The sequence below is a fragment of the Eurosta solidaginis genome, chromosome 3 (assembly GCF_040869045.1).
Source record: "Eurosta solidaginis isolate ZX-2024a chromosome 3, ASM4086904v1, whole genome shotgun sequence".
Taxonomy (NCBI): domain Eukaryota; kingdom Metazoa; phylum Arthropoda; class Insecta; order Diptera; family Tephritidae; genus Eurosta; species Eurosta solidaginis.
The window spans coordinates 216518187-216543733 of NC_090321.1; the positions used below are offsets into that span (position 1 = coordinate 216518187).

At 38.2% G+C, this 25547-nt stretch overlaps 1 protein-coding gene across 9 annotated transcripts in view; it reads right to left on the reverse strand.

The window, feature by feature from the left end:
• Cyp4aa1 (Probable cytochrome P450 4aa1) overlaps positions 1-25547 on the reverse strand; it is a 34265-nt gene that overhangs the window by 3622 nt on the left and 5096 nt on the right. For all 9 annotated transcript variants that reach the window (XM_067775064.1, XM_067775065.1, XM_067775066.1 and 6 more), the window contains exons 3-5: positions 7968-8139; positions 7524-7904; positions 7388-7457 (exon numbers count right to left, since the gene is read on the reverse strand). In XM_067775064.1, coding sequence (XP_067631165.1) covers positions 7388-7457; positions 7524-7904; positions 7968-8139 — 623 coding nt within the window. The remainder of the gene's footprint in view (positions 1-7387; positions 7458-7523; positions 7905-7967; positions 8140-25547) is intronic.

Genomic DNA, 25547 nt, shown 5'->3' on the forward strand with positions numbered 1-25547 from the left:
TTTTCCTTGCACTTAACTGACAGTCGAAGCTTCAGCTAGCTCGGAGAAATTGAGCATTTCTATAATTTATGTATAGAAGACTAATGACGTTTTCTTTTCTGGAAAAACTGTTACCCTCATATTGCAAAAGTCCTCTTTTTGTATGTAATGAGACCCCTTCCTCTATTATTCTATATTTTGTGAAAGAAACACACAAACTTAGAAGAAGGCTGAGAAGAGCCAACAGGGTGACACTGCTTTCAGAAAAGAAAACGCCTTTTAGTGTTTAATTCACAAAACCTTTTATTTGGATTACTCACAATCCCTCCATCAAAATATCGCAAAGGGTGGCATAACTGAAGCAGGACTTCCACTATCGCTTGAATCGGCATGTTGTTGTTGTTGTAGCAATGTTTCGCCCCACCTAATAGCCGCGACCGATCACAAATTGTCATCAATATCCTCTAACGGGAGTCCAAGGAAACTTGCTGTTTCGACAGGGGAGGACCATAATGAAAGGGGTGTTAGAGGCGTTGGTTCCACATTACAATTAAAGAGATGGCTGGTGTCATGTGGGGACACATTGCAAGCGGGGCATACATTTTGTATATCGGGGTTGATTCTGGATATGTAAGAGTTTAACCTGTTACAGTATCCAGAACGAAGTTGAGCCAGAGTGACTCGCGTTTCCCTGGGGAGTATGTGTTCCTCTTCCGCAAGTTTTGGGTACTGTTCCCCGACGCCTGTTTGTGGAGTTCACCAAGGACCTGCTTGTGTTTTTTGCTTCTCAGGTGCCGTATTTCCTCAAAATGCTGACGGAGATGACTCCTTAAGTCCCTACGCGGTGCTGGCTCATCAATAAAATGTCTGCTGGGATGCCCAGGTTTCTGGGTATTCTACAGGAACTGTTTGGTTAGCATCTCATTTCTCTCCTTGATGGGGAGTATTCTCGCCTCAGTATGTAGGTGGTGTTCTGGGGGCATAAGAAGACAGCCCGTGGCGGTTCTGGCGCAGTGTTTTGGTAGGCTTGTAGCTTCTTCCAGTGGGTAGTTTTTAGGCTTTGCGACCATATAGGGGACGCGTAACACGCAAACGGCTGGCCAATTGCTTTGTATGTGGTAACGAGCGTGTCTTTGTCTTTTCCCCAAGTACTGTCAGCAAGGGATTTGAGGATTTTGTTACGGCTCTGGATTTTTGAAACAACTGCGGCTGCGTGCCCACCAAAATATAGATCCTGATCAAACGTCACACCCAAGATTTTGGGGTGTAGCACAGTCGGTAGCGTAGTGCCATCGACGTGGATGTTCAAAATGGTCGACATTTGGGACGTCCAAGTTGTAAATAGGGTCGCGGATGATTTAGTCGGTGATAATGCCAGATTTCGCGAAAAAACTGGAGAGATCAGGGAGGTAGCCGTTTCTTCTGTTGCAAAGCTCATCGATCTGTGGGCCCGGGCCTGTGGCCATTATTGTGCAGTCATCGGCGTAAGAAACGATAGTAACTCCTTCTGGTGGCGAAGGTAGTTTTGATATGTAAAAATTAAACAGAAGTGGGGATAGGACACCACCCTGAGGCACCTCTTGTTTAATTCTTCTTGGCTTTGATATTTCGTTTCTGAAGTGCACCGCTGCCTGCCGACCACCCAGATAATTTGCGGTCCACCTTTTAAGACATGGGGGAAGGGTAGACCGTTCCAAGTCTTGCAGTAACATGCCATGGTTGACCGTATCAAAAGCTTTTGATAGGTCTAGCGCTACGAGTACTGTTCTATGGTGGGGCTTCTAATTTAGACCACAATTTATCTGGGTGCTAATGGCATTTAGCGCAGTGGTGGTGCTATGGAGTTTTTTAAAGCCATGCTGATAAAAGGCTAGCTGCAAATTTGCTTTGAAGGGGGGGGGGGGGGGGGAGCAAATTGGCTTCAAGGGTCTTGACTACTGGTGATAGGAGAGATATCGGGCGATATGACTCTCCTATGTTAGCTGGTTTCCCAGGTTTTAGTAGCGGGACCACCTTGACCATTTTCCATTTTTCGGGTATTACAAAGGTGGAAAGAGGTTGAAGACATGTGCTAAATATTTGAAACCCTTTTTCCCACTGCTTTGGACGGTTTAGCATGACCGATGGCATCCTCAACCTCTTTGGCGGTGATGGTAATTGGTGACGCGCTGAACTTATGTTTACGTGCGCGTCTGTTGGCCCTCCGTCTATTTTTGTCGACCATAGAATGCATTATGTATTGTCGGCAGAAAGCGCTCGCGCATTTTTTCGCATCCGACAGCACTTTGTCGCCAAAGGCGATGGAAACTTTGTCATTGTGCCTAGACGGAATCGAGCTATCTTATAAGGTCACGTTCTCTCGCTAAACTTGCGGCCTCCGCCGGGAAGTGGGGCTGAATTTCGGGAATTCTACCGGTGGGAATGAAACGAGCCGAGGCGGGTTCAACGACTTTGCGGAAAGCACGCTCCCCTTGGCGGGAATCAGTTGCGATAGGGAGGGCAGCAAAGCGGTTGTCTGTATAGGATTTGTATTCGTCCCACTTTCCTTTTTTAAAATTAATGAAAGTGCGTTTTTCTGCGACGATGAAGTCGGCGGGACGCTCGAACGAAATAAGTGTAGACAGGTGGTCGGATGCCAATGTTACCATCGGCTGCCAGTTGACGCAGTTTACGAGTTCTGCGCTCACGATTGAAATATCGGGCGAACTGTGACAGCTTCCTACCATACGTGTGGGGGCGTTTCCGCTTATAGCGCAGAACGTGGTTTCTTCTATTTGATCCGCTAACATCTCACCCCTACTGTCAACCCGCAAGTTTGAATGCCATAGATAGTGATGGGCATTGAAATCGCCTAAGATAATGCGATTGTTTCCACTGAGTATGCCGCTGATATCAGGGCGGTATCCACTGGGGCAACAGGTGACAGGAGGTATGTAGATGTTGATGATTTCTAGATTTGCATCGCCCGACCGGACAGATAAACCTTGACGTTCTAAGACACTGTCCCTGCGGTCGATGTCGGGATTAAATATATGATATTGCACAGTGTGTTGTATGATAAACGCGATGCCGCCTCCATTTCCGGTCTCGCGATCTTTTCTGTGGACATTATACCCAGAACAGGTCTGCAATACAAATCTTGCTGTGAGTTTAGACTCTTTAATCGCAGCAATGCGGATGTTGTGCCGCTTCATGAAGTCGACTATCTCCGTAATCTTCCCAGTTAATCCATTACAGTTTAACTGCAGAATTGTGAAGTGCATAGGGGGAGATGTCGTCACTCTGGGAGTAAGTGACGGGTGACTACGCCTGGGTTGTGGAAGGCCAGAACGCGATTGCTGTTGACGCCCTGGGACTAGACGTCCTTGGGAAGGCATTGGGGTACCCGGTGTATTTGGGTATGCGGCCTGGCAGCATGGCGCAATGAAACCCGTCGGGAGGTTGCCGTCGCGGAGACCAGAACATCTAGGAAAGTGGCACCGTCCATGGCAGGAGCTGCATTGGGCGGATGTCGCAAACGTATATATTCTATGCTGGCAAACGGTGCAAAGAGAGGTAGGGACTAAGAGTCTGTTTCCCTGACCTACACAATTGCTGCCGGAAAAGAGGGGGGAAGAAGACGGAGGCAGGGGCTGATGCTCGGCATTGCTCCCGACTCTACTACGGAGATTGTAGGTATGAGTGGGGGCAGCCGTGTGAGATGGTGTTGCCGTGGGGCGCGAGCAACAGCGGGTCCTTGTTGTGGCTTGTTGAGCAGCGGGGCTACTGGAAGGTAGCGGGGGGGGGGCGCTAAGGCGCAGACTATGGAACGTCCCAGGACGTGAACTAGAAGGAGCCACAAATGATTTATAGAAGTTACGTAGACGTCTGGTTTTGGGGTCTAGCCCAGAACAACCTGTCCGATGCAACCATCCCTTACACGAGACACACTGACAAGAGTATGATCATCCTAAAAAGATTTTTTCCGGCAGATGCAGCAGAACTATTTCTCAGGACCGGGGTTTGGGTTCGATACCTTCCCGGAGCAAGAGAATATGGAGCAGTTCCGCTGCAAGGAGCTGCTGGGAGGATGACAATTTGTGGGAGGGACGTAACAAATTAAATGGGGCTCCACTGAATCGGCATCTTCCCCTACAGTGCGATGCTCATTCGAATCCCCAACTATGAGAAGCTGTCCTATGTGGAGCTGTCCTCCTAAGCCACCAGTATCCTGAACACCTTTATTCGAGTTCGATCGACACTATTTGACTATGTTAAGGATTTATTTGTAGGAACGGCAGCATCATTGACTTGTCTGTCCCCTCCATCACCTTCGTTGTTCTCGTAAGACTTCAGGTCCTCGAGCCCTATTCTTACTGCAACTGCTTCTAGTGCGATTTGGTCAATGTCCTCACGACTTCTTTTCCTACTGCGCAGATAAATACATGCTCAAACAGGCCATTTACCAGGAACCGTGCAAAACATTTTATTTGGAGAATGTAGTATTGGTATTCCTAGCAATTATCTTCCGTAATATGAGGCTGCAGGAGAATGAAATGGTTAAAAAAAAAATACTTTGGTACGATTTACCTCCCAGGAGATTGAGGCCGAGCTTCTCTTCCAATTTGGTGTTCCTTTTTAGTTTTTTCTACAAATTGGTGGAGCGAGACCTACATGTTTTATGTCGACTCCGAACGGCATCTGCCGTGAATTGTCACTGAGAAGCTTTTCTTAGCAAAAATGCACTCAGAGTGCTTGCCAAACACTGCCGAGGGCCGACCCCGCTTAGGAAAACTTTTTTTAATTAAAGAAACTTTGTTCCACGTTTTTCATGTTGCTCTGCTCGGAGCTTGATCCCAGGGCTTTCGGTGTCGACGGTCACAGTGTTTTAATTTTCATCATCTGTCTTCTACTCTATTTCTAGGATTTTATAACTTTTCCCCTTCGTTTTCTGACTGTCAGCAGCCAGGATATTTCCTTCCTTGATTTCGACCCTTCTATCTCCTATCTTTAAACCTACATGTCTTTTTGATGAGGCAAGCCCGACTCATATGTCTCTTAAAAGAAGATACATCGCCTTCATCCCATCACTGCCCCTTCTCCCGACCTAAGCTTCTTCGTCCTCATATCGGGTGCAGAATCTTGGGTTTCCCGCGGCAAAACTATTTTCAGCGAACTAACATCGAGCTGCTTTCAATGCCGCGCGGGCACATGCGCAGCGATCATTCTCAGGTCCCAAGGGCTGGATAATTCTTAATGCTGCGCGCTATTGTGAGACGACTATCTTTTCTCTATCTTACCCACCGTTCCGCAACCGAGCTCATTGACTTTCCATTATCTTTGCTCTCTAAGCCCAACTCATTATTTGTAGCGCTTTCATCTTCGTTGGTTTTTGACCCTATTTTCCAGGGATGCACCTTAACCTTAAGCTAATCGTTTATCAAAAAATTTCCATCGTTTCCGTTGAAACACTTCAAAATATTATCGATAAAGAAATTAGCAAGATAAATTGTATCTCGTTTTTAACCGAAACGAAAAGCCTTCGTTAACGTTAAAAACGTTAACAAAAACGTGATACTTTATGTTTGAATTGTGCTGGCAATGCTATAGCCATGGTGAAGCCGTAAGGTGGTAACAGCGAGCGGACATACACACACAAACTCCATGTAATTTGTTTGTGTAATTCGTTGGTGGTAATGTCAAAAATACTGTGAGAAATGTTCGTACTGTCAAAATTCATGAGAAAAGTTGCAATCAGCTTGGCTAATGCTTTCACCTTTAATGACTCCGCCATCAATCAGCTTTGCCAGCATAGTTTGAAATTAATAATCAACATAAACGATTTGACTTCGTTTTGATATGGCAGAAAACGAAACAAAATCATTTCGTTAATTTAACGTTCTTAACGTTAATAAACGAAACGAAATGACTTTGTTTCGTTTTTTAACGTTATTTATCGTAACGAAATGATATCGGTTCGTTGGTTAAGCATGCCTGCTATTTTCCATTTCTCATTCGACTTGTTTAGAAACAAGTTCTTTCAATTAGAAAATTTTGACAAGTTTTCTTTGCGGGGTCGCCCCTCGACAGCGTTTGGCAAGCACTCCGAGTGTATTTCTGCCATGAAAAGCTCTCAGTGAAAACTCAAATGTCTTGCAGATGCTGTTTGGAGTCGGAATAAAAAAGTAGGTCCCCTCACCACAATTTGTAGGAAAAATTTAAAGGAGCACGAGGCAAATTGGAAGAGAAGTTCGGCCTAAAATCTCTTCGGAGGTTATCGCGCCTTAGATTTTTTTATATTCTACTTGTTTTCTTTAAGAGCTTCTGTCACTTAAGAGTTTTATCATTGGATAATAGATCTTGTAGACCCACAGTTATTTTGAAAGATATTATCCTTATTTGTTTCGATCAAGGGCATATTATTTCAGTTAATTTGAATACTAAATTTTTCATCCTAATTTATAGTCGACAAGAAAAAGTTTCACCTTACAAGTCCAATTGGCGTCAGTTTTTTCTGAGAAATTTTACTCCGTACTTCTTCAAGAAATATATACCAATGGGATGCTAACCCACCATATTTCAGGCAGAAATCCATGCAATAGAAGTCTGTGGTAGAGAATGTTTGCGGAGTGGCTCAACACCGAAGAGCATCTACATTATGTTGGACAGCCAGGCGGTCCTGCGTGCCTTGCAATCTTACACAGTTACATCTAAGCTAGTGGATGACTGCACTGAAATCCTTAATGACCTGGGAGCCAAAAACAAGGTTTTGTTTGGATAGGTTTCCGGACATCATGGACATGCAGATTACCTAGCAAAGCAGGGTGCTATAGCAGCATTCTATGGTCCAGAGCCCTTTTGTGGACTTACAAAAACAAACACCAGAGAAACTATAAGTAACTGGGAAACTAACTTACAAAGGCAAACACCAGGGAAACTATAAGTAACTGGGAAACTAAACAATTCAGACGTCACTGGATTGACTGCCCAGGGCAAAGACAGGCCAAATTGTTTATACTTCCGGCAACGTAAGTATCAGCCAAACGCATTAATCTAAGCAGCGTGGCTCTAAGAACTCTCACTGGGTACTATATGGGATACTGTGGTCTACGATATCACCTAAGTAAGTTAAATCTATCCGATACTCAAATTTGTCGTTACTGTGAGCTGGAGGATGAAACGCCGGTTCACACTCTCTGCGAATGCGTCGCTCTGGCTAAGCAGAGCCTGAAGAGGTACTTAGATACATCAAAAGCCTCAACGTACAAAATTAGGCTGAAAGATCATTCACAATAGATCTACATAATGGTCACAGTGCTTCCAGGCCTAGTAATAATAACAACAATGAATCGTACTTTGCTTAAAGATAGTCTTATAGTTTATGATAATGGTCATAAAAAATATAGGTGTGGCCATTAGTTGGACTTACTGTCTAAATGGTGACTGTTCCATATCCATCATTGCGTCCTCTCTTTTCACTGGTACACCCAAGACGGCTTCTACAAAATAAGTATAGGAAATATTTCAAAAAGACTTCAAAATCACCATTCACTCTTCATACTTACCATTTAATATATCTATAACACAATTATTTATATATTTAGCGATATTAACCTCTTCACAGCCAGAAGCTTTCAAATTTTCAAAAAGAACTTGCGATGCATCTGCAAATGTACCAATGAAACGTTCTAAAATCGTCAAATGAAACATTGGTTGTATGAACTTGCGATGCGCATTCCATTTCTCGCCACTACTCGTTATTAAACCTTTACCCAAGAAATTGTGCATCAATTTGTAGATGAATACTTTTTCTGTATGTTTCTTAGATGAGAGTATAATTTGTAAGTCATCTGGTTGCAATACGACGAAGAACGGAAAGAGCAAGACCCAAATGCGTATTAATGGACCATATAGACCAAAAGCTGTTGCTACGCGCTTGGCGAGCACTGTAAAGATTAAAGTATAAGAATTCATTTATAATCACCTTATTGGCTGTTATTCTAACTTACTATCTTTTTCTTTAAGAAGCAAACAATTCCCGAGTATGGGTAATGCCTCTGGGCCGGTTAGCTTCATCGAAAGCAACACTGATTTAATATAATCCCACAGCGCATATAGTGAGAGCGAGATCACGAGTAGCGTGGCGAAACTCCATAACTCTGAACGTGTAACATGAATGAACTGCAAGAAAAGCAAACATATTTTAAAAGCTTTAATTCAGGGACGGAAAATAATACTTTTTTTTCGGAATCGAAAAAGTCCTGGTCAAAAAATTGTCCTAGATGAAAATGTTTGAATTCCCAAGTATCCCTATAGCAATATCATGTCGAATCATGCAGCCTTTTTATTTTTCGAACTTTTTCCATAAAAGACCACATATAAAAGTAAAATCTGTATTTTTATTTTTTGAGTCCGAGTTTAACTAGTTCTATCGGACTCAGGATAAAAATCCGAAAATAATTTTTATCTTGATCCAAATATATTAAAAGTCCAAAATTAATAGTTTTGCAAGGAATTATATTATAAAAGGAATAACAGTTTCCACCCCTGCTTTAATTGATATTCCTGATTGAAAATAAGCTAGAAAAACTTGTGTTTTAGTCTAGACCAGAAGGCGTACATTTATGTTGTCTTAATAATGAACATCTTAAAGCCAAGAGCATTGTTACAATCTAGAAAGTAGCTAAAAGGACTCGCCTCGACGTAGCTCAGCGTGAAATTGTATTAAGAACCCATCAAGGTTCTTTACTAAATTTTACTGCAAGCGCAGGTCTAGGTTACGCCTAGAAGATCAAATGTGGCTATCTTAAATCCTTCGCGAAATGATCGGGCCAATACCTTATTAATGGCCCTTAGTACCGGAAAGTGCAGAATCTACATTCGGCAAAGGACCACCAACATCAATATCTCTCCGGAAAACTTTCGTGGATTGTTTTTATCGGCACAGGAGGAAGAAGTTGTAAAATTCCAAGTATGCACACAAGGCTCATTGTCATTTTATTAAATCATTAGCTTGGACAGTCCAGTAACCCTGCACAAAAAATGAGTTTCAACGACAAAAAGCGTTATTTTTGCACTACATGTTTAATGACTAAGTACCTTTGAACTGATGCTAATCGGATGCAGAACGGGACAGTTGGTACCCCACGTATACCAATAGCGTTGAAATCCAAGCTATATGTGCTTCAATTAATTAATCAAAGGCAATGACTATATAAGAACCAGCCACGACTGAAGCACTGCTACAACAACAACAACTAAACCAGCTAAGATGCATTCCAGAGGTCTGCAAATTGGGTAAATTCCATTTCGTAGGATATCACAGAGTTAAAGGGTCAGTTGAAAGAACTGAGAAGAAACAGAACTAAAACGAGTTATTGCGGCAGTTTTGTGCTAGTTTGGAGCAAGTGCGACTTGCTGCGACTAATATTTCTGATCCTCATAATGGCCTTATCTCAGATTATGTAATTATGAGCAGTCCGAACATGATGCAATATAGCAGACAGGTGAAGTCAGCAGCACAACAACAAAAAATGGACGGCTCTCATAATCCGATAAATAGTTTAAAGTAGTATGGAGAGATAATTTTTGGTACTTTTTCTGTACTTTTAATACTTCGGTATGATATATACGCCCCTTTGTAAAAAAAAAACATATTTGATAAGTCTCTGCATAAGAAAAAGAACAAAGCGAGAAGGAAACATGCAGTGAGGAGCCAAAATAACGAGACTATGGAAGAAAAATAAGAAGGCGTTGGGTGGAAAATGGAAAGATATAGGTAACAGGAGGAGGGAGACTGAGAATAATAACAGGAATAAGAGGTTGAACCATTCCGTTCTTCTCTTTTCGTCTGAGTCGTCGTGCAGTGTCATACTCGGCTCAACTACAATGTATTCGTGCTTTTTTGGTTGAGCTGAAAATTAATATAGGCCCCATGGTTGGCTTCTGTGCTCCCTTCAGGCATTTTGGCGGAGTTAAGAGATGCAATATTTCACTGACCTGGAGTTAGGGCGGCTTTTTGCACTCCTAACAGGAATCAGTAAGATTTAAAAACGGGCGTGGTGCCATTTAAAAACCAAGGAGCTATTGTGAAAACGGAGGAACATAGTATATGCAAAAAAAAAAAAAATTACTGATATTGTGCCTGGCGTGGTGCCTATTAAAACCCAATTTTTACGTCAAATATATTTTACGACATATAAATGAAAAAACTTATGATTTTGTGCCTGGCATGCTGCCTTGAAATACAAATTTGAACAAAGACTACGAATTGAACGAAAAATAACTGATTTTAAATAAAATTTAATAACAAAGCTACTGTGAATAACGGAGCTATGATAACATGATAATAAATGACGCCACAACAAACGGAACATATAACGATTCCCAACACTAATAACGGGTTAAAGTTTACCCCAATGTCTGTTTGTCTCTGACAGATACACACATATTAATAAACTAGAAGGTAGAACTTCTACCAAAGCAAATAATTACTAAATAGAAGATACAATTGGCGTTTTAAAGCCTTTGAGCTAGCCATACGAAAGTAAAAAAAAAGAGGTTAAACAAAAGAATGAGAATAGCAATAAGTTAAAATTAAGAGCAATAGTGAGACTAGCGCGCAACCCTAAATAAGAGCGGCAACGGCGCGCGTCCATTTCAGCCAACATCGTCTCCCTCAGCGTTATACAAATTGGATTTCCTCCCTGATGGCATGTCGACATGTTATTTAGGTTTCGTTCATGCAAACACTATGGGAATATTTAAATTTTGCCAGATTCCAAGTTCCACTGCCGCTATTGTTTAATTTTAACTTTAAGATAAGGAAGATGAATAGGTAAGCGAGCAGATTTACAGAAGAATGGGGGCGAAAATTATCAAATGTGACTAAATTTTGTAATATTGACTTCATGGTTCCAATAAAACTTTTGTTTTACGGCTCATAATATTCATCAAATAGGAGTCATATACTTATTTTTTATGATTCAACTTTTTCTATAGATTCTGAGACTCATATTTCTCACTTATATTGTGGACTTCCACCGTACGCATAAACATAAGCGCTCCCAAAATATTTGAGGATTTTGAAATTAAATAAATAAATAAATGTAAGGCGCGATAACCTCCGAAGAGATTTTAGGCCGAGCTTCTCTTCCAATTTGCTTCGTGCTCCTCTTGATTTTCCCTACAAATTGGCCGGACGGGACCTACATGTTTTATGCCGACTCCGAACGGCATCTGCAAGGCAGATGAGTTTTCACTGAGAGCTTTTCATGGCAGAAATACACTCGGAACGCTTGCCAAACACTGCCGAGGGGCGACCCCACTTAGAAAAATTTTCTTCTAATTGAAAAACCTTATTTCTAAAATTTTGATGTTGCTTTGTCCGGGGTGCGAACCCAGCGCATACGGTGTGGTAGGAGGAACACGCTACCATCACACCACGGTGGCCGCCGGATTTTGAAATTATCTACAATATTATCCACAAACATAAAAGCATAAGAGAAATAATCATACAGGAATCTTTAACGACTCTAATAATAATATTTATGAGCAGCATACCGAAAGTTTATGTATAAGAAAGCATTGTTGGAACAAATGTTTATATTTTATTCTGAAGATTTTTTTTTTAGTTAAATAAAAATTCAATTATAATATCGGACGACCATCGCAAGAAGGGAAACACATTCATTTCGGACTCCCAAATGAGCTCATTTCGGACTCCTTTTTGATACCTTTATGACTTCGATTGTTTTCTGGGTAATATCTAAGACGCGGTCAAATACATTTCTACATCATTTACTCAGAAAACACATATGACTATATTTAAAAATATAAAAAGCAAGCAAAAGAGCTAAAAAAGTTATATAACTAATATGAGAATAAAGTAAGTGCGCGTATATTCGACTCTTGTTGCTTATACTATTGCTTCAACATTAACCTTAAAAACTGGATTAAAATCTAAAGAGCTGGACTAGGTGCTAATGATTTATTTCAACGCGTTTTTATGTGCGTGTTGATAACAAATTATGTTCGAATAATTTTTTTTTCAACTTTTTTTATTTGTTTATTTCATCAAACCAATAATTTCCTAGTCAAAATTTAACTATTTTTCAAAAAATGCAATGAAAAGTTGATACGAATATCCCATATATTGGTATATAAACATCTTAAGGTATAGGGGAACCCATGAATGAAATGTTAAAATAAAGCTGTTGTCGTATGCCAGCAAGCACCTATAGCATTTGGCTGCAGCTCCATAACTCAGGTGCAATTGCGGTTGTAAATGTGAATAAACTGAAACTAATATCAAACATCATTATCATCATCATTTCGTTCCGTTTTGTATCTAGCCATGCCAGGCTATCTCTGTTTCGCATTAACTGATGCCAATTGGACGCATTATAATACCTGCTTTGACACTCACCGCCGGCATCACGGAGAAGACCATAGGTTAGGTTATGTTGAACTGCCGGTCCATGATGATCTCTCATAGACTGAATGAGTCCGCAGTATTACCAGAAGTTTATTATAACGCCTAAGCTGAAAACCCCTATCAAAAACCGGGACATATGTTATAAAAGAACTCCGTCCTCTTATCAAATACTAGAAGATTTCAAGGCCTTGTGCCACTTGCTGCTTCTAGATCTGACATCTGTATAACTCCTAATAGCTGGAGTCTTAGCCCGGTAAGTGCAGGGCATGAGCACAAAATGTGCTCGATCGTTTCCTCCTCCAAACGCACTTCCTACATCTGCTATCACCGATAAAGCCTAACTAATGTGACGCCAGAAGGCAGTGTCCGGTCAAAATACCCGTCATGAGTTTACAGTACGCTCTTTTTAATGATAGAAGCAACTTTGTTAGTCTCAGGTTGTAAGACTTACATAAGAGGACCATAAATCTTCCAGAAAATATTTATCTTTGGAGCGACTTATAAAGCGTGATTTTAGTTTGTCTCGAGAGGATTTTACTTTTCAATTGCCCCCTAAGTCCAAAGTAACACTTGTTGGCAAGAGTTATTCGCCATTCGATTTCTATGTTGACATTGTTTTCGGTGTTAATGCTGGTTCCCTGATTGACAAAGACATTCACAGTCTCGAATTTATATGCTTCAACAGTGGCGTGACTGCCAAGGCAAATGCGCCAATTATTTCCTGGATTAAAGCAAGAACTAAGTCTTGCTCTAACCTACTGCCACACTCCACCTTTTCTCACCTCTTTATCTAATACATATAAGGCAGAACTCTTGGCGCATTTCTTAAAGCCAATAATATCAATATCAACAACAACCTCCAGCAATTGTACGCTTTTATAATAGATTATACCATTACGGTTTAGCTCTGCTCATAAAACACGCACGATTGGCAGTCGCCTGAGGCTTCAGATACTTCGTTTGGTTTCGAATAACTCGAAGAGGTATTTCCCAATCCGCACGAAATAGCTGTTGTTGTAGTTGTAGAGATTCCCGACTTTTTGGGAAGTGCTTTCGATGTTGATGCTAATTTGCCGGATATAGATCTGGTACGCTCAGGTAACAAACACCACCCGAATACCTCTACGGAGCTGGTGGTATTACTCTAGGTCATTTGGCAAATACTTATTAACTTTGCAGGGATAATAAATTCAGACATAACAACATTAAAACCACTTATTTCCGCCACTGTCAAAGGCTTTGAAGTCGACAAAAAGATGGTGATTTTCGATTCTCTCATCGTGTCTTTTCACCAGGATTTGTAATTTAAACACGCTTTTGTGACGTACGTGATATTGAAGTATAATTGTACTACTCCCAAAGTTGACTAAATAAAGACCATATTGCAATACTGAATATTGGAGTTATTTATTCGACAGTTCAGCGATACGAACGTTAGCAGAAGGTGCACAATAATCGGAATTTCCCAATCAGTTCATTGACTTTGGGCTTCGTCTATGCCTCTTCGATAACATGCCTATAATAAACTGAATACTCGTCGAAAATAAATGGATAGCACGCTCGTTACCCGTCGATAAAAATGCGATTACTTGCTATAACTGTAAACCAATAGATAATATGCCATCCAGTTTCTGTTTCGGTTTCGGTTTCGATTTGGTTTGTTATCTTCCCTTTCTCTCCCCTTTTTTCCGTACCTCTCTCCTCGTTTCCTTCGCCTTCCTTTCCTTTCCGGACACCATTCCCTAACATTACACCTACACTTACATACTATATATATTCTCCCATACAGCATACAGCTTCAATTCACACTTACCTTACCATCCGCCTACATTCTGGATTCATTAATACCGTGAGCAAAAATGGGTGCACATCAATAATGCGAGGTTAGCAGAAGGCTCCCAGACTGGCTAATGTCTTGTAGCACGTAAAATGATCTTACATACAAGGATACAAGTTCTGCACGGCTTACGAGCTTTATGAGACATTTCTGTATTTGAGTGAGTTGCCCCAATCTACCCAGAAATTATTATAAGTTCTTTGGTTAAATTGATTTTTGTAGAGCAAGCAATGACTTGTGCACCAGAAAGATCCTATGTGATAATGAATGAATATATCTAACGAAAGACTTAAGCAACAAACTTGCATAGTAGCTGGCGATATAACTGAATATCATGGAATAATGATAAGAGAGTCAGCATGAAGCGAATAAATCATTTTAAAAATGTCTTTGTCTATATGCAGATACCGGGTCGTGTGAATCGGAAATTGGGTTTAATACTTCGCGCACACACTTTTGGGATAAAGACGAACATAAAATATGCGACACATTTTTTTAAGTCTCATAAAACTTTTTCGAGAATTCAGTGTTCAAAAGGTCACATGTCAACGCCTGGTTTTAACTCAATTAATATTTAGTTGAAGGTTTATTTCCACAAAAATGTGGCTCTTACTTCTGTTTATGTGAATATACTATTATATACTTTTAATATACATATATATGTATACATACTTGGTCAAGTCAAAATAAACAGGGAAAGTGATAAAACGGTGAGAAAATACCTTAAGACATGTAATTGATTCGTTTGTTTATTGATTGACAGGTCAAGTTTATTTGTGGGCCTGTGTCGGTTTTGTTTATGTCAATACATAACTGTTGACAACTAAATACAATGCATCGTAAAAGTGATAAATGGTAAAGGTTCGCCTAAATGGCGATTTGTCAAAAGGTGTGTATATACATTGCAGTAACTGCTATTACGTTTTAATGTATGTCATACTAATATTTACATTAGTCAAACCTGTATAACACTAACACTATTTTATAGTGAAAATATATTATCTTCGAAATGTATCTCAATATGTAAGTCTAGTCGAGTATAAAAAACATGCATATGGGTCATTATTTTACAAATCGTACCGATTTGTGGAAAAACAATTTTCACTTTATTAAAAGACACCAAATTAATTTCTTGGAATCTTTTTGCAATTCAAATCAATCAGGATTTCCTCGAAATTTTTTTTCAGAGATCTGCATGTGCTCAGATCCGATGGGTAAGCAAACTTGCCCACATTCAAAATGCTATATCTTTGGTCCCATTCGTCGTATCTTATTCATTTTTGTTTTATTTTGAAGGTAATAATATTTACTTTATAACTGTGTTAAAAAATATTTAATTATAACAAATCAAAATAATGAATAAAAAATGATTTTTTATAAATAATTATTTTTTTATACTCAGTTGAGCAGAGCTTACAGAGTATATTAACTTTGATTGGATAACGGTTGGTTGTACAGTTATAAGGGAATCGAGATAGATTTAGACTTCCATATATCAAAATCATCAGTATCGAAAAAAAATTTGACTGAACCATGTCCGTCCGTCCGTCCGTCCGTCCGTCCGTCTGGCCGTTAACACGATAACTTGAGTAAATTTTGAAGTATCTTGATAAAATTTGGAATGTAGGTTCCTGGGCACTCATCTCAGATCGCTATTTAAAATGAACGATATCGGACTATAACCACGCCCACTTTTTCGATATCGAAAATTTCGAAAAACCGAAAAAATGCGATAATTCATTGCCAAAAACGGATAAAGCGATGAAACTTGGTAGGTGGGTTGACATTATGACGCAGAATAAAAAACTAGTAAAATTTGGGACAATGGGTGTGGCACCGCCCACTTTTAAAAGAAGGTAATTTAAAAGTTTTGCAAGCTGTAATTTGGCAGTCATTGAAGATATCATGATGAAATTTGGCAGGGGCGTTACTACTATTACTATATATGTGCTAAATAAAAATTAGAAAAATCGGATGAAGAACACGCCCGCTTTAAAAAAAAATTTTTTTTTAAAGTCAAATTTTAACAAAAAATTGAATATCTTTACTGTATATAAGTAAATTATGTCAACATTCAACTCCAGTAATGATATGGTGCAACAAAATACAAAAATAAAAGAAAATTTCAAAATAGGCGTGGCTCCGCCCTTTTTCATTTAGTTTGTCTAGAATACTTTTAATAAGTCGAACAAAAAATTAACCAATCCTTCTGAAATTTGGTAGAGGCATAGACTCTATGACGGTTACTGTTTTCTGTGAAAATGGGCGAAATCGGTTGAAGCTACGCCCAGTTTTTATACACAGTCGACCGTTTGTCCTTCCGCTCGGCCGTTAAAACGATAACTTGAGCAAAAACCAAGTTCACGTACTTATCTGAACTCACTTTATCTTGGTACAAAAAATGGCCGAAATCCGACTATAACCGCGCCGTTTTTTTCGAAATCGAAAATTACGAAAAAAAAAAATGCCATAATTCTATACCAAATATGAAAAAAGAGATGAAACATGGTAATTTGATTGGTTTATTGACGCAAAAAATAACTTTAGAAAAAACTTTGTAAAATGGGTGTAACACCTACCATATTAAGTAGAAAAAAATGAAAAAGTTCTGCAGGGGGCAATCAAAAGCCCTTGGAATCTTGGCAGGAATACTGTTCGTGATATTACATATATAAATAAATTAGCGGTATCCGACAGATGATGTTCTGGGTCACCCTGGTCCACATTTTGGTCGATATCTCGAAAACGCCTTCACATATACAACTAAGGGACACTTCTTTTTAAAACCCTCATTAATACCTTTAATTTGGTACCCATATCGTACAAACATATTATAGAATCACCCCTGGTCCACCTATATGGCGATATCTGGAAAAAGCGTCTACATATAGAACTAAGGCCCACTCCCTTTTAAAATACTCATTAACACTATTTATTTCATACCCATATCGTACAAACACATTCTAGAGTCACCCCTGGTCCACCTTTAGAACTATGGCCGACTCCCTTTTAAAATACTCTTTAATACCTTCCATTTGATACCCATTTCATACAAACACATTCCAGGGTTACCCTAGGTTCATTTTCCTACATGGTGATTTTCCCTTATTTTGTCTCCAAAGCTCTCAGCTGAGTATGTAATGTTCGGTTACACCCGAACTTAGCCTTCCTTACTTGTTTAATTTGTATTATATTGCCTATCGTACTACAATAATGATTTGGAAAAACAAAAATACTAGGTATTTGCTTATTTCGTGCAAGCAACTTAAAAAAAAGTTTGAGCCGAATCAAAATTCTGAAATCTCAAAAGTTGTTCGATTTGTAAAATAATAACCTATATTTGGAATTTCGAACACAGCCTTAAAATCTGCAGTCTGGCGCCAAAAACACCCTCTACATAGGTGGAAGCCTATATTGGCCTACGCCTTTATTACTGCTTACTCAATGAATACGAAGTTTTGATATTATTAAATATGGCGCAAAAATTAGATGTTAAATGATAATCAACCCTCGATAAATGACAAAGTGAATATTTCTTTCTGATAAAAATCCTTCCAGGTTTGGGTTTTATTTTCAACGATTTCATACAACTACGTAATAAAAATGCACTGTAAATATTTACTTTCCTTTTATACTCAGCTAAATATAGCTCACAGGGGTATTAATATTTTTCGCGTAACGGTAGCTTGCAACTGCATCAACTTATCTATCGAAATAGATATAGACTTCCCCAAAATGATCACTTGAGTTCCTTGGCACTTCTGTATATACGATCACTATTTAAAATGACCCAAATCGAATGTGGCTATATGTAAAATAATAATATTTTAGAAAACACCAATTACTCATTAATTAATGTAGTTACAATAACGAATTTTAATACAGCAGTTGAAATAGCTACCCCTTATGTAAAGTTTTGGAAATATTTGAAGAGGGCATGACACCAACTACCTCTGATGTAATTAGACAAACTGGCGTATTTATCTTATAACACCAAATATTCCTGATAAAAATGGAGAAGTATAATAGGGAACCTTAAAATTGATTTTATATATGTGTTTAACAAATTTCAAAAGGGCTTTCAATATCTCCTTTCAACCATTCATTCATAATTCTTCTATACTTCGAGAGCCATAACTCGCGAAAAAACTCGATACACTTATTTGCTTTCAAGAAGAATATTGCAATACGACTGCGGAAAATTGTCGAGCCTGTGTTATTCACAAATTTTCAAACTTAGTAAATTGTAAAGAAAAAACATATTTCTCTCAATTTGATTGAATATTGAAAATTTTTCAAGAACTCTGAATAAGCAGGTTAGTTTAATATTGAAACTAAATGAACTGTCTGATTGAAGTTTCAAGCTGAATATATAAAGTGCTTCTTCCTTTAAAATATAATTCGGGCTGTAAAAAAATTTGTATATTGAAGTGCAAATTACAATACATATACGAAATTATATGTACACTGACACGATTTTAAACTGAAAAAAAAAAAAAATTTAACTCTTTTATGTATTTCGTAAAATCTACACCATTTAAAATGGAAAAATTCCTTTTCTTATCACATTCAAGCATTGTGCTTAGACTAAAGAGAAATAAAGTTATAGTCCCATATATGGCTCCTTATGGCTTATGACTCCTTACTCGAAATTTCGAGGGTCTATTAAAACTGCTGTCTTTGCCGTTTTTATATACCCGACTAGACCTACAACTTGATCCATGTCTCGTAGAAATATTTAAAATTGTTTATATTTGTTGCACAGTGTGATTGCTCCCATTTACTAAAAAATTTAATGTTTGAGTAATTGCTAATACGAAGTTCCTTTTTGTTGTAGTATGTTTATAAGTAGGGTCATATGTTGGTATACGGAAAGTAAAAGTCAATTTTTAAATGCTTTAACTTAACCTTTTTTGCGACGATAAAGTAATAAAAGTGAAATTAAAATCTAAAGCACTATTTTTTCATACGTACAATCGAAGTAACACAAACACTTGTTTGCGACACGTGTATGAATGTACACACCCAAGCCTAAGTTAAGTATCTCGATTAAGGGCCATGCATGCCACCGCGTCCACTATTTAAATATGACCGATCTGTATAATCGAGTCACGCATGCCCTGCAGTCAAAAATCAAAGTAGTCAGCAAACATTCTACTTCATTGGCTAGAATTATGTGGGTCTATTGATACTAGTTGGTGTTTGAATAGTTCATTGAATATAATTTTTCGAGGTTATTCATACTGGTCGGTTTTTGGATAGTTTATTGACTACAATTTTGTGGCGTTATTCATGCCAGTTAGTATTTCATTTGGATTTTGTCTGTTGAACTCGATGGAATGCGCTAATGCTTTTTGCGGGCGATTTGCAATACATATTTTAGTTAACAAGGCTAGATTTCGTATACATCAACGGGCACATAAACACAAACACACGCACATACCACCTCACCGTTACTTCTGCAGATTAAAGAAGCCATTAAAAGCCCCGACATATAAGCAGATTTTCATATAGATGCGTTCTCTTCAATCTTATGCATTATGAGTAGATTGCACGTATTTTTATGGAGAACAGTAAATTGGGCGAAACTGGCGCCATCTGACACGGAAAAGTAGCCAGCTCCCAACTTTTGTTACAAGCAAAGCATATGAAAAAGAATTTGACTTATTTTGTTTGAAATTTGCTTTGCTTAAGGGTGTTGGCACACTAGTAAAAACTGCAATATAACAAACGAATACGACACAAAATATGTTAGCAAGTATTTTTGTTGTATAGGGAGAATGTTTATATCAGTGCTTCGCGAAATTTTGTATGTGAATGGGCAAGGCGAAATAAACTTCAATCATAAACTTCAATCGCCAAGTCTGAAGTTCCTTCATATTTACAAACGCAACAACTTTGTTGATTGTGGCGATATTATTGGAATGCATAAGCTTGTATTAAACGCATCTATTTGAAAAACTTTATTGTGCCGCGGCTTTAAAAGGGCCTTTTAGATCGATAGGCCCAGATGGAATAGCTATGCCGATGCAAAAACAACTTGGGCATCAGCTACCTAACGCAAGTTTTCTACTTCTCATTTAAGGCTTTATTATTTCATAATAAAAAAGAATGGCAAGAATAATCCCAACACTAATGCTCGGAAACTCAGCTAACGTTGGGTCGTATCTATCGATGTTATTTTTTTACAGACAAATATTCTGTTAGCCAGTCATCAATATGGCTGCCGTAAAATGCATATTACTAACGCCGCGCCAAACGCAATTAACACCTACATAACTTACGGACTGAACCAACTAAAACTCCACGATGGGACGGTGCTCGTGGCACTTGACTGTGTCAAAAGCTACTCCAACAGGAATATGGAAACACCTCCTTAAGCACTACGAGGAGATACGGCACCGTCCAACTCAGCCAGTTGATACAGATTAACATAAGGAGGTTCTAAACTTAATCCACACTAAGTCCGAAAGTAGCATGGCGAGGTCGCGCCCAGAGAACGCTGTTATCAATATACTATTGCTTAAACTAAGTAGTATGTCAATTGTTATAATAATATTGCTGTATTTAAAACTAGTATGTCATCTGGTATAATTCTGGCGAGAGGCTGACTAGTGTAATAATTGGTAAGACGCTGATGTATATACTGACTAGTATGTCATTTGGTAAGATTCTTGTGCATATAACGACTAGTTTGTCGCAGAACATCACCGTGTTAAAAATACCAATTGCTAATATGGAAAACAGACAGAACTCCAACTAGTTGGGATTTTCGTTAAACTAGTATTCTTCAAGTGTAGGCAAAACTAGCTGGTTTGACTGCAGGGTGGATTCGGTACACACCGAGAGAAAAAAATCGACATTGAATAAAAATTCCTCGAACGCATTTATTCACGTAATTTTCTGAATACTTTTCTTAGTTAATCGCTGTTTAAATCTGGATATACAATAGGTGAAGTTTTTCTACATATGCTTGTATGTACATACATATATGTATATGAATGCCAATAAATATGTACGTATTGCACATATATGTACATATTTGTTTTCGCACCCATTAGTTAATGTTCTTATTAATAACTTTTAAGTGACAATTATTGTTGCGCTCAGTTAACTTTTGCATATAATTTCGTAAGGGCTTCAGATCTTTAGCATCTATTTAAATGCTATTATGATGTACTAACTAAGCAGAAGCATTTCCGCAAATGGAATTTGAATTTATAAAAATGAAGCATGGTTGTAAAATTAACACGTCCCTTCTGAATGTTTAAAGTTTGAAATTTTACTGAGCATGAGCAAAAGTTGCATATTTTTGATGAGTAAACATCTCTGCTTACGGTGTGGGGAAATCCAGAATGTAAGCGTTAATGTAGTGTAAGCATAGCGTAAGCTTAAGCGTAATATTTAGAAACCACGTAGATAATTATCGGGATGATAAGCAAATAAGATTTAGCACGTTTGCGAAGGGAATTCAAGGAAACGAATGGAATGGAACGGAAAGGAAAAAAAATGGAATGGTAAGGAATGAAAAGAAAGAAATATAAAGGAAAAGGAAAGTTAAGGTAAAGAAAAGGAGGGGGAGGAAATAGAAAGTTTAAATGTCAAAACCGAAGCCATGACCGATGCCATCAATTAGTTATCGTTTTGTTATAGATAGGTTATGGGCATGCTATCCATTTCTTATCGACGTGTCACAGGTTTCTTACAACCCTGCGGCGAATCGCAGTAGTTCCTAACTAGCGCATAACTATCTCATTAGACATGGCTCTAAATCTGTCTCCTCACAATGCTCTCAACTGACACTTTTAACATTGTTATGTCCTACAACAAAACAGCTATAACTGTGGCCCATTTTGGCCACAGGGTGGTTTGTTATAGCAGAGGTATAAACGAGTTTTTTTTTTTTATCAAAATGTTATACATTTGCCATGGGTAACAAAGGATATGAATGAGTCACCGTCTATTTAGCGACGAGTTATCGGTTGGTTAAACACTTCGGTCTTATTCAGTCTATGTGAGGTCCTCATGGACCGGCTAGTTCAATAATTCAGTTGGTTATCGATTTATCGATCACTAATCGATATGTTATCAAAAAGTTATCGATCGATATGTTGTAAAAAAATTATCGATTCGCTATCGAAAAGTGGTCGATATATTATAGAAGAGTTATCAATTTTCTATAGAAAATTTATCGGTTATTAAAAAAAAAAAAAAACCATATGTTATGAAATAGTTGTCGATTTGTTATTGAATTTGTTATGTTGTGTTTTATCGATTTAATTAAAAAATAATCGGTTTGATATAAAAATGTTGTCGGTTGCTTATCGGAGTGCCATCGATTTGCTATCGATGAGTAATTGTTTTGTTAGGAAACAGTGCCGATAAAATTTAATTATAAAATCGATAACACATCTGTGACCAATTGATAGCGAGCCGATAAGAAACCAACGTAAAGCCAATAACAAACTAACAGCTCGACGATAATAATTCTTTATACACATTAAGCCAATAATGAAACAATGCATATCGGTATCGGTTGTTACTGGTAAGAAACCGATGAAACTTTTTTCGAAAAGCACAATATTAATTTTTTCTGGCAAGGTTACCTTTGTTGAGATTTAACTGTAGGACCTATGTTATAAATACCTCCGTCCTCTTGGCAAATGCTAGAAGCTTTCTAGGACTTTTGCTTCTGGATCTGAGAGCTGTATCACTTTTAATAGCTGGAGTCTTACCCTGGCTAGCGCAGGGCCCGAACACAAAACGTGCCCGATCGTGTCCTCCTCCAACCAGCACTTCCTACCTCTACTATCACTGACCAATAGGAATGACGCTTACTTAATATCATTCTCGCCTCTAAGATATCTTTACCGAAATCTGATGGAAAGTTCTTTTTAAAACATGTTTCTAAATATTGAGAAAGCTTTATGTAGATAGCATACAACCAAGTTTTAGGATAATAAAAAAAAAGACATCTCGGGAATGCAATGATTGTTATAATTCATGAAAAAAGTGAAGGAGGTATCTTAAAGGTATTTATTAAATTTTAAAATTTTTTCTAATTAAGCAAAGACAAAATAAATATGTTCATACAATCCCTCAGTTGAAATTTATTCACACCTTATGTGCTTCCAATGTGACTGATTCCAACCAACAGTACCCAAAACTAGCGGAAGAGGAAAGCATACTCCCCAGGGAAACACGAGTCACGCTAGCTCAACTTCGATCTGGATACTGTAACAGGTTAAACTCTTACCAGAATCAACCCCGGCATACAAAATATATTCCCCACATGACACCAACCATCTCCTTAAATTGTAATGTGAAATCAACGCCTCTAATGCCCCTCTCATTATGGCCCACCCCCCACAGCAAGTTTCCTTGGACTCCCGTTAGAGGATATTGACGACAATTTGTGATCGGTCGCACCTATTGGGTGGGGCGAAGCACTGCTACAACAACAACAACCGTCACAAGGTAAAATTAGCTTTTTTTTACTTATTGAGATATACAAGGCAGATCCAACTACAAGTTAGATCTGAGTTTCTTAATAAAACATATCATAAATCATTGAGAAGCTTTTCATGGCAGAAATGTACATGGAGTGCTTGCCAAATCTTTTTTCTTGGAAAAACTTGTTTCCAAATTTTTGATATTACCTTACCCAGGATCCTCGATGTGATAAGCGGAGCAAGCTAATACCCCACCATGCCGGCCGCCAATCATATAAAGGGATGGACGCCCAATTTCAGTATAAACCTTTCTCGCCGTTAGAAGAAGCTAAACTTCAAATTTCATTACACAAATTTATTTAAATAAAAATATTAAAAATGGACGGACAGATGTACGGCAACTTCTTATATGTTTTCGGTTGAGACTAAACATTTTTTCGGTAGCGTCTATTGATTTTTTGCCGTGTAAACCTAGATGGGCTTTGTGTATACCCCAAATAATTTATGGATCTCTAGAAGAATCATAAAAAAGATTCACAGCGCCGTACACAATTTTTTCCATAATTTAATTTATGCATTTAGTACATAGAAATGAACACTCATATTCGTACGCATTAACCTGGGTCGATTTGTATGGACGAAAGTTAACCGATATCGCGCCATCGATTTTTCGATAGGATTTGGGCTCAGCAAAAAAAAGTTCCACTACGCATACCCAAAAAAATAATTTTCGAGCCTGCAAAAAAATGTAATTTTTCGACCAAAACACTCCTCAAAGCCCAAAAAATATCTTTTTTTTTCAAAAAACTGTTATCGCCAAAGTTTTTACAACGGTTTTTTGGAATAAAGAAAAACCAACTTTTGGATTGGAGTGTTTTAGTCGAAAAATTGCATTTTTTTGCAATTTTTTTTTTTCAGGCTCGAAAATAATTTTTTTGGGTATGCGTAGTGGAACTTTTTTCCTGAACCTAAATCCTATTGAAAAATCGATGGCGCGATATAGGTTAATAAATCGATCCAGTCTAGTACGCATACTCATATCCATACATACTTAAATAGTGTATACAAAAAACTATTAAAATCCCAGCCAGTATTTTTTTGAAAATTTGTATCAAAAATATTCAAATAGTATACCCCCGGGTGATTAAAAACGTTCACATTTAAAAGTACTTTTTATACGAAGATCCATATATCGCCGGGAGAAAAATGTACCCTATATGTGATAATTCTTGGATAATCATTTATTATTCATATTTTTAATAACTTCTTATTCATCTTTTTATCATACTTGATACTATTGGAAGATTGTACTTTAGTTATTTTGGAATAACATGTGATTACTTTTCACAGTCATTTTTAGAACACATTTAAAAGCATTTTTCAATCATACCAAATGATGGTTTGGAATAATTTGTGAATACGATTTTGATTAATTTTTCCATCATCTTAAATACGGCGGCCACCGTGGTGTGATGGTAGCGTGCTCCGCCTACCACACCGGATGCCCTGGGTTCAAACCTCGGGCAAAGCAACATCAAACATTTTAGAAATAAGGTTTTTCAATTAGAAGAAAATTTTTCTAAGTGGGGTCGCCCCTCGGCAGTGTTTGGCAAGCGCTCCGGGTGTATTTCTGCCATGAAAAGCTCTCAGTGAAAACTCATCTGCCTAGCAGATGCCGTTCGGAGTCGGCATAAAATCATGTAGGTCCCGTCCGGCCAATTTGTAGGGAAAATCAAGAGGAGCACGACGCAAATTGGAAGAGAAGCTCGGCCTTAGCCTCTTCGGAGGTTATCGCGCCTTACATTTATTTTTTTTATTTTAAATACTATATGAAGATCATATTTTATCAGAGGGTGAAAGAATC